General features: G+C 33.7%; 1 protein-coding gene across 2 annotated transcripts in view; it reads right to left on the bottom strand.

Annotated features, from left to right (window-relative positions):
- KHDRBS2 (KH RNA binding domain containing, signal transduction associated 2) overlaps nt 1-19028 on the bottom strand; it is a 445362-nt gene that overhangs the window by 287143 nt on the left and 139191 nt on the right. For both annotated transcript variants that reach the window (XM_054698903.1, XM_054698904.1), the window contains exon 3: nt 3291-3407. In XM_054698903.1, coding sequence (XP_054554878.1) covers nt 3291-3407 — 117 coding nt within the window. The remainder of the gene's footprint in view (nt 1-3290; nt 3408-19028) is intronic.

The raw sequence follows: 19028 nt of genomic DNA on the forward strand, positions 1-19028 counted from the left end.
AAACATCACTAACCTTTTTATACTTGAGCTACCAGGCCCTATTCAATTGAATACAAGTTGTTTTTTATTTCTTATTCCAATGAAATTTGCTTTTGAATAAACACAAGACTAAAGGTGGTATTCCTAAATCTTAAGGCTATATGACTCATTTATTTATGCTTGAAAAATTGGCAGAGGTCTTTTACCCAATCTTTCCATCTTTTTCTTTTACTCTTTCAATCTTGTGGTTTATTATCACTCTCTCTACATGTGATTTTATATGCCCTTCACATAAAGGTAAATAAACACTATATAAGTAAATATATAATTCACTTATATATACATACCTATATATGTGCATAAATACATACATGCTTATATATGTTTCTGTGTTTGGGTACATGATATTCCAATGACAGCCACAGGGACATGTTACATAGTTAGTTAAATACATAAATCTAGAAGCTAAGGGAGATATTGGGAATGAATATATATACATCTATATATATATTTGGCTTCTGAAGCACATAAATGTCATGAGATTATGAAGGCAAGAAAGAAGTCTGAAGATTAAGCCTTGGGCTCAGCAGTCCAGAAGAAAAAGATCTGGTTACAAGGATTAAATAAAACAATAAAAAAGGGATCACAGCAACTGAGAGCAAATAATATTTCAATAATTTTTGCTATAAAGATGAACACAGTGGGGGATACTGGACCAAGATAACAATGGAGGCAGTTCACTGCTTTACTCATATTAGGATAATCTGAAAGTTATCCAGAAGGGCACTAGACTCAGAGTGTCCCATGAGTTAGGGCAAAATAGAATAAGGGATTATATAAAAAGGGGCACTGAAGAGTTTCAATACCAACAAAAAGTGGGTGCAGGGAGAAGGCTAGAGGTATCTCCTAGGCAGAAGCCTGCCCTACAAACCTCAGAGTTGCCTCTCCTGTTTGGCAATTAGTGCCGGAGAAGGGAAGTCTGAGTGGTACAGAGGCATACCTTTGACTAAGCGGAGATACTATTAGACATTGTGGGTATGTTCAAGTCATGCTGGATACAGACAAAATAGCAGCACACCAATTAGTAATTTACCAAGGATTTATTTTTAATTTATCAAGTGTTTATCAAGGTAAATTTTATTTCAACTGTGTGCGCAGCACCCTTGGCAGTTGAGGTCTTATCTACATTCTAAAAATGGTATTTTATCAATATAACATGATATATTATTACCATTGCTACTATTAAATGTTTTAATTTTAATTCATTTTGTAAAGGAACAATGAAAATACTGAAAACATAGACAAACATGATGAATCATACAAAAATTAATGAAAATCAGGATTCTAAATAAATGTTATCCATAAATAAAATCTAATAGAAATTTCATATTAGGAAATTTGTTTCCTACTGTATTTCAAATACTTATGGTGGTTCCTACCATGTTCACAGAGAAAAACTTTATGAACAGGTAAAAAAATCAAATACACAGGAATAAAAAATTTATACCCATTGGGGTCTCCCTGGTTGCACAAGGGGTTAAGCTATGAATCTCACTATGAAGCTATCAGCAGCCACTGCAGCACAAGTTCGATTCTCAGCCAGGGAGCTACCCACATGGGACAGCAGACTTCTCCTCACCCACTGCTCCCCTCAGCATTGTATTTCAGTAGATTCCCCCCTTCAGCTCCCCACTCTGTTTCTGGTGATTCATCTCACCCCTGCACCTCTGGCCTGCACCCCAGCTCTTGTATGAATAAATAAATAAATCTTTAAAAAAGGTTTGGAGAGACTACATGGAGGCTCTGGGTGTATAAAGCTAAATGGAACATTTTTCTGGCCTAAGAAGACATAGTCTAATAAGAGAAACAGAAAAATTCAATAAAATACATTAATTGATAAGAGAGGGTTTAGTCTATTAAGGGAGTTCAAGAAAGCCCTAGTCGGGGATGTTTGATTTAAACGTTAAAACTATGTAAGAGTAAAACACACAATATGAAGATTAATTACAAGACTTGAGATATCTAGGGAATGTATAAGAAAATGTTAAAAAATATATGAAAACACAGACAACGATTATTATGTGTCAACTGGTCTCTCATTGTATGTATTTATATATATATATAATTATAAATATATATATAAACTGGTTTGTGACAGAGACCATATATTTATCACATGACTACATACTATCTTATGCAGCCTTAAATACTTTATTTCTTCTAAACGTAATCAGAGATAGTGGAGGTAGTAGGGTTGAAAATAAAGTTATTTCTAAAATTATACACAGTATTCAAAAAAGGAGACTAGCAAAAAGAATTCCTTTTGCAGTGTACAGAATTACTATCCATTCATTTTAAATACACAATGACTTGTTCTACCTTCAGATAAAGAATTACAATAAAGACAAAGTATGCATGATATATTCACCAGTTCAGTGACATTTCTTCACTTAATATTCCACATTAACAGTGAACATAAAACTCCAAAGCAATTTCTAAGTAATCCTTATAGTCAGAAATAAATGTTTGAACATTTTGTCTTCCATGGAAATTTTCAAATTAGTAAGTATAGCCTGGTCAAATGGTACACTGTAACATATACAACTTTTTGCAATGAATTTTAAAATACCTTTATAAGCAAATCTCTATAAATAGCTGCGTACTCTCCAATTATTTTTTCCAAACCAATGATTTAAAACACACAAAAAATTACTATTGTTTTATAAAATGGAAAATGATGTTGTTCAGATGTGAAATAAATAATTTCAAACATCAAAATTGATAAATCTCTTAGATTATTGTTGTTTGGGGGCCAAGTGATTTAAAATAATATTAAAATATTTCAAAAATAAGTGAAATTATCTTAGCTATGAAGATAAGTATTTGAAATTACTTTAAGTAAAAGGATCAAAATGAAATAGAGCACAAAAATAAAATGAGAGAATGATATAATGATGTGTTTAGATGACATAGTTAAAGAAGGAAAGGGATCCAGACACAGATTTCAACAAAATGAACACAGACGTTTAGCAAAATTAAAAAAAAAAAAAAGACACAAAACAAGTGAAAAGATTTGTTAGCAAACTACACAAAGGACTTGAGAATAAAACAGAATTACACGTTTGGAAAAAATAAAGTCGATAATTGATTTTTATGACAACAGAGAATACATCAGAAAATGTAGGAGTGGTCCCAGAAGGCAAAAACCATAGGAAAAGATGGAGGAGCACTTTAGATATGCTTACAAATCTGGCCATGAATCTTACAGGTAATCTCCTATATGTGTTAAATATCAAATTCAAAGTCAGTACCTTTGCTTTGTCTCTCATTGATCCTTTGCCCAGGATGGACATTTTAGCACCTGTTTCTTCCTGTAGCCTCTTCAAGGAGTTTCCTCTTGGTCCAAGCAATTTTCCCACAAAATTGAACTAGGAGACAAAATCAATAGGATGTCTGTTTTAAGATAGAGGAAATTGATAATTTGTATTAAGAACAATTAATGGGTTATGGGGTTTTTAATCTATATCATTGAAAGTTATGGACCTCTCTTATCCCACACAGACATTTTGGATTTCTAACCTAGGATTCATTTTAAAAGGGTTGTGTCTTCTAAACAAACACCAAGATCAATATGCTGAACATATCATTTACTTATATAATCAAATAAATAAACCACATACTTAAAAAAGTGGGGGACGGAATCCTACTGGGTTCTGGAGTGACAAAAACAAATAAAATTAAGTAACTGCCTTCAAAATCAGCTTTTCTAATTTTTTTAATCTATGGTTCCACTGTAAGAAATACACCACAGTTAATGATGAAGGAATAAATGTTTCTCCCCTGAATCTAAGATAAAGATAGCAATGCTTCCACTGTATCTATTTACTATTCTACTGGAGTGTGGATTAGACAAAAAGATAAACAGAATAGTATTGAAATTCAGTAAGATTACACCTAGATGGCCAGTTGATTTTCAACCAAAGTGCCAAAGCAATAATATTTGAAAAGTAGGTTTAAAAAAAAAATGGTGCTAGAGTAAGCAAATATTCTATATCCTAAAAAGAAACCTATCATTTTTTTTCAAAAAGAAAAAAACCCTGTATGCAGGGGCCTCCCTGGTGGCACAAGGGGTTTAGACACAACCTATGAAGAGATCCACAGACATTCTGTTCCCCACTCTGTCTCTGGTGAACCCTCTCACCATCCACACCTCTGACCTATACCCCAGTTCTTGTATGCATAAATAAATAAATCTTAAAAAAAAAACCTGTATGCAATTGTTCACATTTATGCATCACTATCTTGAGCTCCATCACAGATCTAAACATAAGAACTAAAATTACATAGATTCTAGAAAGCATACAAAAATACCTTTGCAAACATAGACTAAAAAAGATAAGTAAGAAACAAAGAACACTCACTAAACTTTTATTGATTCCCAAACCATTAAGATATTGAATAGATAAGCCACAGAGTAGAAAATCCTCCCCAGCATACATTTGAAAAATGACTAGCAACTAGAATCTATAAAGTACTCTATCAAGTTGATAAGTGTATACATATGAACACAGCAAACTAAACTAAAATAAAAGATCAAATATTGACAACGATATAGAACTGGAGCCATCACTGTTGGCAATTTAAAATGATGCAGCTGGGCCTCCCTGGTGGCAGAGCAGGTTGAGCACAGCGCTGTGAAGCTGTCCGCAGCCTCTGCAGTGCAGGTTCCATTCCCGGCCGGCCAAGGAGATTCCCACATGGCACAGCAGACTTCTTTTGCGCCCGCTGCTCCCCTCAGCAGTGCTTTCGGTATGTCTGCCTGTTCTGTTCCCCGCTGTCTCTGGTGAATCTTCTCACCCTCCCGAGTCTCTGGCCTGTACCCCAGCTATTGGATAAATAAAAAATAAATCTTAAAAAAAAAATTAAAAATTAAAAAAAATTAAATGATGCAGCTACTTTGGAAAGAAATTTGGCAGTTATCTATGACGTTAAGCACAGAACTCACCTCTGATATAGTAATTCTATACATTTTAAAAAAGCATATGGCATATGTTCACCAAAAAACTTTCACAAGAATGCCCATGACATTGTATTCACAACTACCATTAAATTAAAAATATAAACCAATGCTTATCCTTGAAGAACAAACAAGTTTATTTATACATAGAATGGAATTGATCACCAAATGATATACCAGCATGATGTATCTCACAGACATTACCTTGAGTGAAAGAAGCCATACAGAAAAGAGTACATTATGTTGATTCCGTTAATACAAAATACAAGAAGCAAGAGTAATGCAGGTAATTCACAGGAGTGGTTGCTTGTTAAGAATAGAAAGTAGGGGTTGGGTTCACAGAAAAGTGGCATGAAAAAGATACCTCAACGATGGAATTGTTTATATTTTCTTAAAATTATAGGTGTATAAGATGCACACATAAGACCTGTGCATTTCACTGTATGTAAATAGTACTTCAAATAAAAATGGGAGAAAAAAATTAGAAGGTTAAGTACTCATATAAATATTTTTAAAATATCACAATGAAATGTTGTACAAAGTAAAACATGTTCCAGGCAGCTGCAAGAGAAAATTTTACTATATTTTTAAGAAATATGTCAGTTTAATGTATGCAAATTATTCCAGGGAAAGTTATGGGACAATATCCTCCAATTCAATTAACAAATAATACAAGCTTGATACTAAAACCAAGGAAATTTTTAAGGAAAAAAATCTACTCATGAAACAAAGTTCACTAACATTACAGTAGTAATAAGATGTGTTGTATTATTAAAAAAATACAAATACATGATTCAGTTGTTTATATCATAGGTACACAAGTAGTTAAAGATTTATAACCCCTAATTATAATTCACCTATTAACAAATTAATGAAGGGAAAAGTTAACATTTTATTTAAACAGAACAGTAATTTGATAATATTCAAATGTAATCATTATAAAACTCAGCACCCGAAAAATGAAGGAAGTTTCCTCAAACCTATAGGGGTTTCTATTCAAAACCAATAAGAATCATATATTCAATGGTAAAATAATATCATAAATAAGGTAGAAAGACACATTATTGATGTCCTGTTCAATAAATATTTTAAATATTAAAAAAACAAAATAACACAGTTTATAAATTATATACATAAGGCTTAAAGCAACTCTTAAAAATTTATTAGAATTAGTAGAAGAGTTTAGCAAGATATTTTATACAAAATATATATACATAAATAATTGTATTTTGTGTACAAATGGCACAGAATTAGAAAATCCTTTATAGAGAGATACCATTTTTGATAGAATAAAAATGTTTTCCAAAGAATGAGTTTAGCTATGTATGTTCATAACCTTTACAAAGAATAAATAAAATACATATTAAAATGTATCAAATTGATAAAGAAAATTAGACTGCTTTCATGAATAGGAAGTTCAATGTCATATAGATTTGTAATATTCTCAATTGCATATAACTTCAATACAATTTGATTCTAATTACAATCACAATCAGATTTGAATCAACTAACAAATTGGTTCTAAAATGTGTGTGAAAAGACAAAAGACTTAATGATAGCCAAAACAATCAGAAGTTCAAGACTAAGTTGAGGGCTATTGCCATCACATACAAAGATTTATTATAAAGTTGTGTTGATTATGACAGTGTTTTACATGGAGTTCTGAGGCACAGATAGCAAATAGAACACTATCTACAAATTACAAAAATGGACTTTTAACACCATAATCTAAAAAGGGGAGGTCCCATGTTCCCTGTTCCACCTAAGGAAAGTTGGAGTTGAATGGTGAAGGGAAACTAGAAAAGAAGAGGGTAGAGGAGACTTAAGGCAGAAGGACTGCAGGATGGACACAGAGAGAAATATATCAAGAAGAAGCTGAGTTTGCTCCTCAGCCTTGGACTTGCACCAGGAATTTGGGGAACATGGAAAAACACACTTGAAAGATTCATGTGTGAGAGACCCGTGGAGAGGTAGACAATGATAGATGTTACCTTGACTGCAACTTGATTTTGCTCCTTTTCTTCCAGACTTACCTGGTCACTTCTGTCCCTTTCTTATGGTTCTCCCGTATAAGGATCCTTAAGACTCGTGGCAAGCTTTTGGGCCTCAGTGGCCCCACCTAGGGCCACCCTGTTTGGCTGGGCATCTGCCCACAAGGGGATGGGTAACAGGGTGTTTCTTTGGAAAACTGTCATCTTTTCTCTTTCTCTATTACACACTAATTCTATTAATGGTTTTTCCTACTGAAGGTCTTACACACTAAGAATATGTTTTGTCTTTATGTGGCAGATGGCAGAACCCATTTACAGTGTGCAAGGTTTGGGGGTCATGGGGTGCCCCCTCAACCTACCCATTAACTGACTCATTCTTATGTGACTATACAACAGAGGAGAAGATTACAGATCACAGAGGAAGAAGAATGACCCTCTAAAGACATCCATCCCCTAATACACAATATTTATAAATGTTACCTTGCAAAAGAGACTCTTCAAATCTTAATAAATTAAATATATTGAGCTGATTATCCTTGGTTATCTAGGTGTGCCCAGTGTTGTTACAAGCGAAGAATGAGGCTGCAGACATTGAAATAATGCAACTACTTGCTTTGTAAATGGAAGGAGGACATGAGTCAAAGAATAATAGATTTTAGAAACTGGAAATTTCAAAGAACAAATTCTCTCCTAGATCTTTCAGAAGAAATGCAGCCTTGCTGACACATTAATGTCAGCCCATAAGAACCATACCATACTTCTGCCCTCCATAACTTGAATAAATTTGGTCTGCTGTAAGCCATTCAGTCTGTGGTAATCGTTGCAGCAACAACAGGACATTAACATATTATGGAAAAGGGGAATGACTAAATAAATAGCATAATTGGCTATCCTACTCATGGTCAGGAGAATGAAACTGTCTCCTGCACTATTAAAAATAAAAAAAGATGGATTATATAGTTAGGGATGAAAGGAAAAATTTGAGAATTTCTAAAAGCAAAGTGTAGGAAAATGATCCCTAAGAGTTTTAAAACAAGAAATAAATACATGTTAACTGCAAAATAAAAGTGTGAGTAAAGTTCAAATACCTGTTCATTAAATTACACTCAAAGAAGGTGAAAACATATAAGTGGCAAATCAGGAGATATTTACATCATGTCACCTATAAAGTATTAGTTTAAAAAACAAGTATACCTTAGTAAGGAAAAGGCAAACAAATTAATAATAATAAAATTGTGATTACATCATCGAAGGATGATGGCACAGGATGGCAATAGGAAAGTATGAAAATTTCAGCCTTATTAGCAATAATATCAGGGCTAAATAATTTGTAAATCTTACATAAAAGTAGATATTGTTTTCCTGTCAGAATCATGTCTGGTACAAATGATTAAATAAACTGTGGCACATCCATGGTGGAATATTTTACAACAATGATCCTAAATTACCCATAACTTTATAAATCCTCATTAATACCTGCTAGAAATAAATTTTGAGTGAATAATTCATGTTCCACACATATTATGCTACTTTCACAAAACTCAAAGCAAGAAAAAAATAATATTTTCCTTATGAATATATGTATAAAGTAATAAAATTAATATTTAAATAACAGGGGCAATGATTAACACAAAATTCAAGATCTTGCTAACATCTTACATACATAGTGGGGAATGTAATCAAACAGAACCACACAGGTATTGAAGCCATGGGTAATATGGTAGAGTTTAGTTTAACTTAGGGGTTTATGAACATGCACTTTATATTATGCTGTTTTCCACTCTGCATTAGAATTAGACATAGTCTTTAAATATATAAAATATTACATAACTTTTGAAAGAAATCATATAGCACAATTATAATTTAGTAAAATCTGGCTAAAGGTTTCTTTAATATTTTCTGTTATAATACATCCTTGCCTTTTTACTGGTGTTACTAAAACATGGAACATAAAAATACCAAAATACTCAAAGCAACATCTCCCTTGAGAATGCTTTCAATTCTGAAAGGAAGACACAGAATTCCATATTTCTGGGTGGAAAAGATTACTGACAAAAAACACATACATGGTTAACACTCTCAGAATTTTCTGTTCTCTGCCTTGATTATTGTGACATACCTCTCAAAACCTCCATTTCAACACAGTAGTTTAATTTCTCACCAATGACTGATTTGAGTCCAAATTGGTTTGAAATTGTAGCAACATCCCATTTTAAATCTTTTACAAACTTTCCTTTAGTAGAGTGCATATATCCAATAGAATGAAGGTGTTATATAATCAGAGATTTAATCTAAAAAATGATGAAATGTACTTTTTTATGAGTAACAATTATACATTATTTCAAGTAAATGACCCTTCTATTAATGTGCTTTTAAAAATTATAAATGTACAATCTACCATTTGCTTTTACTCACAAGAATTCATCAAAGAATTTTTGCTTATATGATTTCTCTCTTCCCTAATATTTGATATTTGAGGATCCGTGCAGCAGTGAATTACTCTGAGAAGTTTTTTCATGAGGATTTTCCTAAACATATCTTTTTTGAAATTTTAAGAATCAAAACTAATTATAAAGTTGGTTATATACTTTCAGTGTTGTGCTTTGTTTGTGAACATTTATTTGAAGATAATCCTGAAAATAGTCAATACAAAGTTCTAACAAGACATTTGTTTCTCCTCAGCTTCCATCTCATACATAATCCCATTTCAAATAAAAACCAATTGATATAATTCTGACTGGTAAATACTTAATTGACAATACTTGATTCTAACTTTTCCTTTAAAGTAAATTTCTTTTTTTAACACAGAAATAAAACCTCAAAGACTATTCAATAGTATCTTCAGTATTTAGCCATAATTTAATAACTTGTGACTCTCTAAGATTCTTAAGATTTAAAAGAGTGAACACAACCGTGTTTTTGGAATGGGAGATGGAAGGAGTAAACAAAGAGGTGGTGAAATCAGGAAGTAATAATTTCAGCAAAACTCTAGCTAGAGTAGCCTAGATTTTGAGAAAAAAAACGTGTTCACTGAATTTGCCGTTATTATAAATTTTGTTCTATGCTAAAATACCACTCATTACAATATATTTAAATCTTAAAATGTACACATTTCAAAATAAATAAATGTTAATACACATATGAACTAGGAGTATAAAAAGGAAAATGTACCAAAAATACAAAAAGCAATTATTCTTGCTTGCAATAAGATAAAAATTCCATTTGGGATTGTGCTCTTCAGAGGTTTTCCTCACTTGAATTTGGAGGAAGAATAAACAAATGAAGAAGAACCCATTTATTACAAGTATAAAAATGTAGATCCTTTGAAATGTGCTGATTGTTTATATCTATGCTTAATATTCACTTCAGAGGTTTAAAAATAACAGGGTGGATGTCAAAATCATACTACATAGAATGTCCATGGTTTACAGAAATGACACAAAAATGAGACAAAGCTTATAAAAATGATTCAGCATGAAGTTTAGTAATGAAATATACACACAATTCATGTCCCAATCATCAGTTATAAATAATTCTTTACTATGTTTCAGCATTTTTGTGTGTATAAATCATATATTCCTGTCATAGATATCTAAAGAATCTTTGGTTATGTTTTAAATGTTTTTTATATCCTGTGTGGAGCCATCCTTAAATATTTTCTGAGACACACCTTTGTCATATTTATGTACTCCAAGGGCACCTTCCCCAAGCTCAAGTTATTTTTATTTGATAAGATTCATCTAGAACATTATTATTAGGTAAAAAGCATAAATATTAACAAGCAGCCTTAATCTTAACTATAACCAAGTGCAAACCGCAACCCTAATTTGTCAGCATACACAACTTTCTGAAAAAAAAAAAAAAAACATTCCTAATGTCAGTAGATATTGTCATAGAGTCATGTAGAGGAGGGTGACTTGTTTGCTCAGTATATACAGGTACAGACATAGAGCTGCATGAATGTTTTATCCACATCTTTGCACTTTGAATATGTAACAGATATTTCTTTGACCCTTCAAATAATCACAAAATAACACCTTCATGTAAGTTATATTCTTGTATTTTATAGTTTTAATTTCTTGAAATAAACCACAATGGTGCCAATTCATAGAATATATAATTTCTAAAGCTAATATTTTATATAAATATCACATAACAGCTAACTTACATAATTTGTTAGCATGCAGCTGCTCATAATATTCCTTCATGTTTATTAGTACTCTCAGATCAGTGGTGATTAGCCCCACTTTTCTTGCTGATTGTAGTGGTTTTGACACTGTCAGTTTAGCACAATTTTTCTCAATTTTGACAACCTATAGTGACAACTTTTGATTTTCTACATTGTTTTCATTTTCTACATTGTTTCTCCTTTTATTCTCTATTTGTTTTACTTCTACTCTAATCTTTAGGATTTCCTACCTTTTGTTCACCTTGGATTTAGATTTCCCCCCTAGTTTTTAAGGCAGAAAGTTAGTTTATTAATTTGAGCTCTTTCTTCCTTTTTAAATGCAGGGTTCTTTCCTGTGTTTTTCCCTCTATTACTTTTGGTTGCTATGCTTTTATTTTTCTATCATACAGTTATTGGTTTCCTCTTAATGCTCTTTATCAAAGTCTCCCTTGCTCACAAACACTCTTTGTCATGTATTTCTCCATTTGCTGTTCCAAACAGTATGTGTTCTCACAGGGAGAGTTGCAGATCACTTTATACATACTGCCTACTTCCACACTCCCCATCAGACTCCAGCACTATGATCCAACACCAGGTGAGGGCCTGTAATAAAACACCAACTCTAAAAACATGCGTCAGTTTACTCCAGGGTTGGAAAGGCTGTCAGTGTGCTAGGCTGCATCCTTTCAGGAGCAATCAGTGCAGAACATGGGGCAGACTCAAAAGCGTTCATTACCCAAACCACACACAGACCCACCAACACAAGGCTGAATCCTCACAGACACAAAGGATTTAAATAAAAAAAAACTCTGATCAATTACTAATAAAATAAAAAGTTAGTGTTCATCTCAGTCATGCCAGGACTTCTGAGTCACAGAATTTCAACATAATAAATGCATTCTTTTAAGTTATTACATTTGTGATGATCTGCGAGATAAATTAAAATCTGTAATTTGCTTTACCCCAAATTACGCATCCAATCATCTTAGAATAATTTGAATACTACTGTAGGGTAAAGAAAATGTCAGGCTTTTCTGCCCTCCCGCCATCAGGATAGATGATGGATCCTTGTCCTGAATGCATGCCTGATGGCGGGCACCTGGAATAGGGTGTGGGCATAGGTAGATGTGATTCACCTGGGCTAAGACTGGGCTTTTAAGGGCGGCGTCACGGGGACGCCAGCAGCAGCAGTAGAAGCAGCAGCAGAAGCCGAAGCAGAAGCCAAAAGAGAAGCCAAAAGAGAAGCCAAAAGAGAAGCCAAAAGAGAAGCTGAGAAGCAGCAGAATGCACGCCAGAGAGCCCAGATAGAGTAAATACTTGCTGGGGGCTGGGAGGCCTGCCAGCCTCCCAGCCCCCCAGCCAGCACCCCTGCCTGCCATATGCCTGGTGAACCCCAATAAAAGACCTGGAAAAAACCACTGAGGACCTCTGACTCCTCCTTTACCCGGTCTGCATGGGATCAGAAAACCTGCACTGTGGTCATTCCTGCCTTTACAACTACCCTACTAGATTATGAAAAAGTTTTTTAAAAAATCACATTTTCTCCCCTGTATCTTCACATTTCGGGATCCTTCAGCACAGTTACCCTCCCTGTGAAACAACCAAAGACATGTGCAGGCATCTGATATGGTTCCACTCATATCACCTCTTGAGACTTGGGGACAGGGAGAACTGATGAAAATGGGCCAATGTTTACGCTGCTTGCAGCCCATGAGTAATAAAGTTGTTTGTCTCTGACTCAAGAGTAATGTATTGCCAGCCTCCAAGAACTGTGGCAGGTTAACATGTTCACTAAGAATGAGTGTAAATTTTTGAGAATATTCCATCTATATTTAGCTACCATTTTCACACATAATATTGTTTATTTTTGCCTAATAAAAGAGCTTTTTTTAGCATTCCATCCAAAATGTTTCCTTTGGTATTGATACTCTAATGCTTCATTCATTTTATTATGTTCCTTTCTGCTCAAATTTATTTTTTTAACCTCCTACTTAATTGAAGCTAATTTTAATTTTCTTTCATCCCAACTTGACTACATAGCAAAATATTTTTTCTTTACTTATTTTATGTACTCAGTGGCAAACAATGATCAACTGTAGCTGTATCACACATTTTTAGTTAATGCATATACAAATATGCTTTTTCCCTTCCAAAACTGCCACTAGAAATAAGCTAAATACTATCAGTATACTCCTGAGGAATCTAAGCACTCTGCATAGTTTTAACATTTTTATTTCTGTGAGCTATAACCTTGAAGTATTTTTTGGATTACCCAATTAATTATTTATTAAAGATTTATTTATTTATGCATACAAGAACTGGGGTACAGGCCAGAGGTGCAGAGGTTGAGAAGATTCACCAGAGACAGAGTGGGAACAGAACAGGCAGATCTACTGAAATATACTGCTGCGGGGAGCAACAGGCGAGCCAGGAGAGGTCTGCTGCACCATGTGGGTAGCTCCCTGGCCTGCTGGTGATTGAACTCATGTTGCAGAGGCTACAGATAGCTTCATAGTGCTGTGCTTAACCCCTGTGCCACCAGGGAGGCCCAGTTAATTAAGTTCATCTATGTCATTTTTTGCTGCTTAACATCTTCACTAACTTTTGAATTTTATTTTTTAGAATTATTTTTCATACTTATATTAAATTTGAATTTTTATTATTTTCTTTCTTTGAATACTTAAGATGTGTGTGTATGTGTGTGTGTGTGTGTGTGCGTGTGTGTCTGAGAAAGAGAGAGAGAGAGAATTGCATTTTATAAATACTTTACAAAGTAATTTACTATTTACTTATGTTGGAAATCATGGGTTATCAATGGTCCCATTTAATGTTTATGCTCATTTTAATGCCTTAGATTCATACACAACTTAGGAATATATATTTAGATTCAGACTTGCATTTGCTCTAGTATTAGTGTTTTAATCTATATAGGTGCATTTTTCTTTGACTTTGGCTTCTATAAGGATTAAAATCTTTCTTGGTACTTTCACTGCCTGTTTGGAATAATTTCCCTGATCTCATTTTCATAGTAGGAATCTTTTCATGGCCCCAGGATGTACACAATGCACACAATTTCAGATGTAGGATCTTTCAGGTCTGACCATAGGCACTTATAAGACTTTGCCTGAAAGGCTTCCTGTGGGAAAGTTGTCCTTCCCACATCAGACTGATGCAGCAAGCTAGTGCTTTCCAGCTTACTAAAAGGAGTTGGGAGTCAAGAACTCAGATCCACTGCTCCAGCAGGTACATGAGCATATCTGTACTCCTATTCTCCCTCTAGAGGATTTCCATGAGAACTCCTCATCTGGATCTTGAATGAGGCAATTTTCCCAGTTCTGATTCAGTAACTTCCACTCAGCCCTACCTCTTCCCTCCCCCTCAGGACTCTGTGTTCACACAAAGACAGTCTTTTGTTGGGACTCCTTAGCACTGAGACAATCCCCCTCATCTGTATTGTATCTATTTGATGTACCCTTGGTGTTATTCCAAGGAGAAAAATGACTGGTCTTATTTCATCTCTTCATTAGACAGTCACAATAAGTGACCAAGGACCTGGTTATTGCCTTCAGTTAGACTGACTGACTGTCTTAACTGGCCACCCTGGAACTTAGTAGCTCTCCATGTAATAATTTCTCTATTAACTAAATTGGAAGAGGGAATGAATTGATGATTTTTGCCATGATCTAGTGAAATAATACATCACAAGGCAATATGAGATTGGGCACAAACAAAATACATTAGAAATACATAAAATCAATAGTTATAGTGTCTCCTCTAATTAAAAAAATATGAAATACAACATTTATCTTTCTAAGTACATTTGCAACATAAGAGAAAGGCAATTTAACATACATTTGACAACGTATATAAAAATAAATAGAATGGCATTTTTGTTGTTTTCAGCAAAGTGCCCTAAAAATGTTTCTGAGTAAGACTATTTGTATGACATCTTGTTTGCAAAATCACCTAAGTAGTCTCCAGCACTTTTGTAATTCACTTTGACCAAATTACACCTTGGCATATTTTAGGAAGACAAATAGTCTAACTGTGAATTCCAAATAAATTAGAAATATCTGCTTTAGAATCCTCAGATCAATATCATGAAATAGAATGCAAGAATGAAAATTGTTGTAAAATAAACTATTTTAGCAAGGTTCTTAAATTGATCAGAGGAACACAGCTTTGTCAAAGATGTAGAACCTTTATATTATTAAACATATTTAAATGCCTCAAGATTATGGTTCCATTTCTGGATATTTAAAGAATTTTAAACTTCTTTCACCAAAACAAAGTTGAAATTTGGTTATATGACTTTTAAAAGCAAGCATCTCCATTATTAATTTAATCTTTAGCAAATGAAGAAACAAAAGGAATCTGCTTCTTTATGATTACTTATACCATAGAAATGGTAACAGGAATTAAAAGAAAAATTTACTAAATTCATAAAAGTGTGCATAAAATGTAATAATTACCCTAAACCAAAGATCTAATATTCTGAAGAAAATTATACCACAGAACAGAAAGTACTATTTAATGTACTTTAGTTTCTACTTCCGTGGTGGTAAAAGGTTTTAAAGTGCTTTGATGCAAAGTGGCAAATGACATACTTTAGAAACAATCAATATTTTTTGCATTTGCTACTAAAAGGTAACATTTTGTGTGTCATTGTTGGGAGATTTGGTCATAGAGAAGTCAGATATATTTTTAACCAATTTCTTCTCAAAATCTTTAATATAATATCTTAGTTTTTCCATTGGCAAATTACATACCCAACAGATTTGCAAAGAGATAATTGTCAACATGGCAAAGTCTACTAGATAAATTCTGTGCAGCTCTCAACAATGTTTTAAATCATGAACTAATAAGCACAATCATTTACCATGATCCATTACTATCTGTTCCCTATGAATAAAGGAGGCCTTAGGTAAACATGCATAACATGCATGTTTTACTATACTTTCACTTAGTATGCTGTTTTTTCTTTGTTTTAAATAAAAAAGTACTTTTTCTATGAATTTGAATACTCTTATTTACAAATAAATATATTAATTATCCTTGTAAAATATGACCAATAAAATACATGGCTTTATTTAAATATATAATCACCAAAATAAGAATTCATGTAAGAAACCACATATATTGCCCTATTGAAAGCCTGGGATCAGGCTTTCAACACTTACCAAAATTTTTCTTAAAAATTTAATTTGCTCTTTATATTTGTCACTGTAGGGAATTCTAAGAAAAATGTAAACTATGCATGCATACCTTTAGAAAAAACAGCACAGAGTAGTTGAGGACCTTCTAAATGATGCTGGATCTAGTTCAATTTCAAACAAAAAAAGTATGGGGGCCTCCCAAGTGGCCTAGAGTGTTGGAAATTGGGAGGAATAGTCATTTACTAAACTGTCTTAAATAGAGCCATGCAAAATGATAACTAATACAGAAAAATGAAATCAAATATTTACTAAAATACCAAAATCAGCTCAGTATACTGAAGGGCAATATATTTTTATTTTATACATTTTTATATCATTTTTCATTTTTGTACAATGTATGCATTTTCAGCTTGGTTATAGTCCCCATACAATTCCCACCCCCCCCCTTTTTTTTGATCCTATTCCCTCCTACCTCCCCCATCCTGTGTCTCTGGTTTATAGTTGCTTGTTGATTTTGATTTTTACTTTATTGTAATAAGGTTTTATCCTGATCCCTTATTTAGGATCAAGAAGATGTGGTACACATACACATGGACTATTACTCAGCAATCAAAAAAGATAAACTCATGAAATCTGCAGCAACATGGATGGAGCTGGAAGGGATCATGCTCAGCAAAGTAAGCCAGAAAGAAAAAGAAAAATACCAGATGGTCTCACTTATAGCAAGAATTTGGAAATATTGAAGGGCAATTTATTTTACAAGTTATTCAAGTTAAGGAATATTTTTGTATTAAAATGTTCCTTAATAAGATATAATTCAAATGCCCCTTTGTTTTTTCATTCATTTCTTCTCACTTGTTGCCATCATTAGAGTTTTTTTATTGTTAAGATTTATATGTTCATAAATTTTCAAATACTTTTGGAGAGAAAATAACATTTATATTATATATATAATTATGTATTCTATGAAAAATCAGATATAAGTATCTGGTGTCAAGAATAAATAAAACTGCTATTGTATTGTTGGAAATAACTTTAGAAATTATTGTGCAATTGCAATAAATAACAAACACTAAAAGACATGCATCTGAGAAGAATGAAGAAAAGAGTTGTACAATGAGACTAAAACAGCTACTTTCGGTGGCAACTAAGCCAAAGTTGGGTTCATCTCTTAAAAAGAAGCTAATAGAATTGTAGGTCTAAAGCTGAATTATTACCCAATTTGACTTCCACTCTAAAAGAATACTGAATAAATGATTAAGGATTATTAAAATAAATTTTTAGACAAGGAAAATAACCAAAAATAAATTCTTAGTTTATTAAAGAAGCTAATGCACAGTGTGTGTGCGTATACTAGCTTGTGTGTTAACACCTCTTTGTGTTACAGAAATGTTGCAAGGGAAATTTTGTTTATTTATTATAAGAAGAGTGTTTTAGGGCCTCCCTGGTGGTGCAGTGGTTGAGCGCTGGGTTGCGAAGCTGCCCGCAGCCTCTGCAGCGCCGGTTCAAACTCCGGCTGCTCCCTGCCCACCAGAGGAGGGTCCCACATGGCGTGCAGACCTCTCCTGCCGCCCGCTGCTCCCCTCAGCAGTTTACTTCAGTCCTTCTGCCTGCTCTGCTCCCCACTCTGGCTCTGGTGAATTCTCTCACCCTCCCGCGCTTCTGACTGTACCCAGTGCTTGTATAAATAAATAAATAAATCTTTAAAAAAAAAAAAAAGAAGAGTGTTTTATATTGATCTGGGTTGAAAAAGTGAAGAAAAGAATAAAAATTAAGAATTTCTAGTGAAAACAGTTCTCCCTCTTTATTCCATGTTGAATTTCTCCTTTGGGGGGTTAACTGATTCATAGACTTCCATTACATCTACTTTCCCACATCTAACTTGTACATGGGGCAGACACATGAGGTATCCATATAGTCTTGGCTTTTTCTTAGAATTTTTTAATGTTGAATATAGACGAGACTATCTTCTGGTGTGTACATTAAAAATGAAACACTGAGGGCTTCCCCTGGTGGCCCAGGCAGTTGAGCACAGCATTGTAAAGCTTTCCACAGCCTCTGTAGCGCGGGTTTGGCCCCCGCCAGCCAGAGAGAATCCCGCAGGAGACCTCTCCTGTCTCGCCCGCTGCTCCCCTCAGCAGTGTATTTCAGTCAGTCTGCCTGTTCTGTTCCCCTCTCTGTCTCTGGTGAATCTGCTCACCCTCCTGTACCTCTGGCCTGTACCCTAGTTCTTGCATGCATGAATAAATAAATCTTTAAAAATAAATAAATAAATAATAAAACACGTTAGTTTAAAAAAAAAAATGGAACACTGAGCTAAAAGTGACATTGTTTCCTGCCATTATGGGAAGGAAATTTACAGTTGAAGAGAGGAAAGCTAAAACTTATGGGGAAAAAAAAAAAAAAAACAGAGAAGTAAGGTGAGCATGAATGTTGTTTGTAACCTGTCTACCAACTGTTCCTGGGGCTCAATTTGATCTTCTATTTACCATATTTGAATGTTCAAATTTTCCCTCAACTATGTAAAAGAGCCCTAGAATCCACCTATTTAATCTATGATTAAACTAGCTCAAGCTGAATTTCAGTCACTTGCAATCAAAACAATTCTGAAAAAGTGCTTTTATATGCTTATGATGTGTACCACTAAAGCACTTCATTATATCAGTTGTTAGCCAAATTTAACATTGTTTCTTTGGAAACAATTAGGAACATAAAAA

This window comes from Talpa occidentalis, unplaced genomic scaffold (assembly GCF_014898055.3).
Source record: "Talpa occidentalis isolate TD23 unplaced genomic scaffold, MPIMG_talOcc4v2.1 talOcc4.2, whole genome shotgun sequence".
Classification (NCBI taxonomy): domain Eukaryota; kingdom Metazoa; phylum Chordata; class Mammalia; order Eulipotyphla; family Talpidae; genus Talpa; species Talpa occidentalis.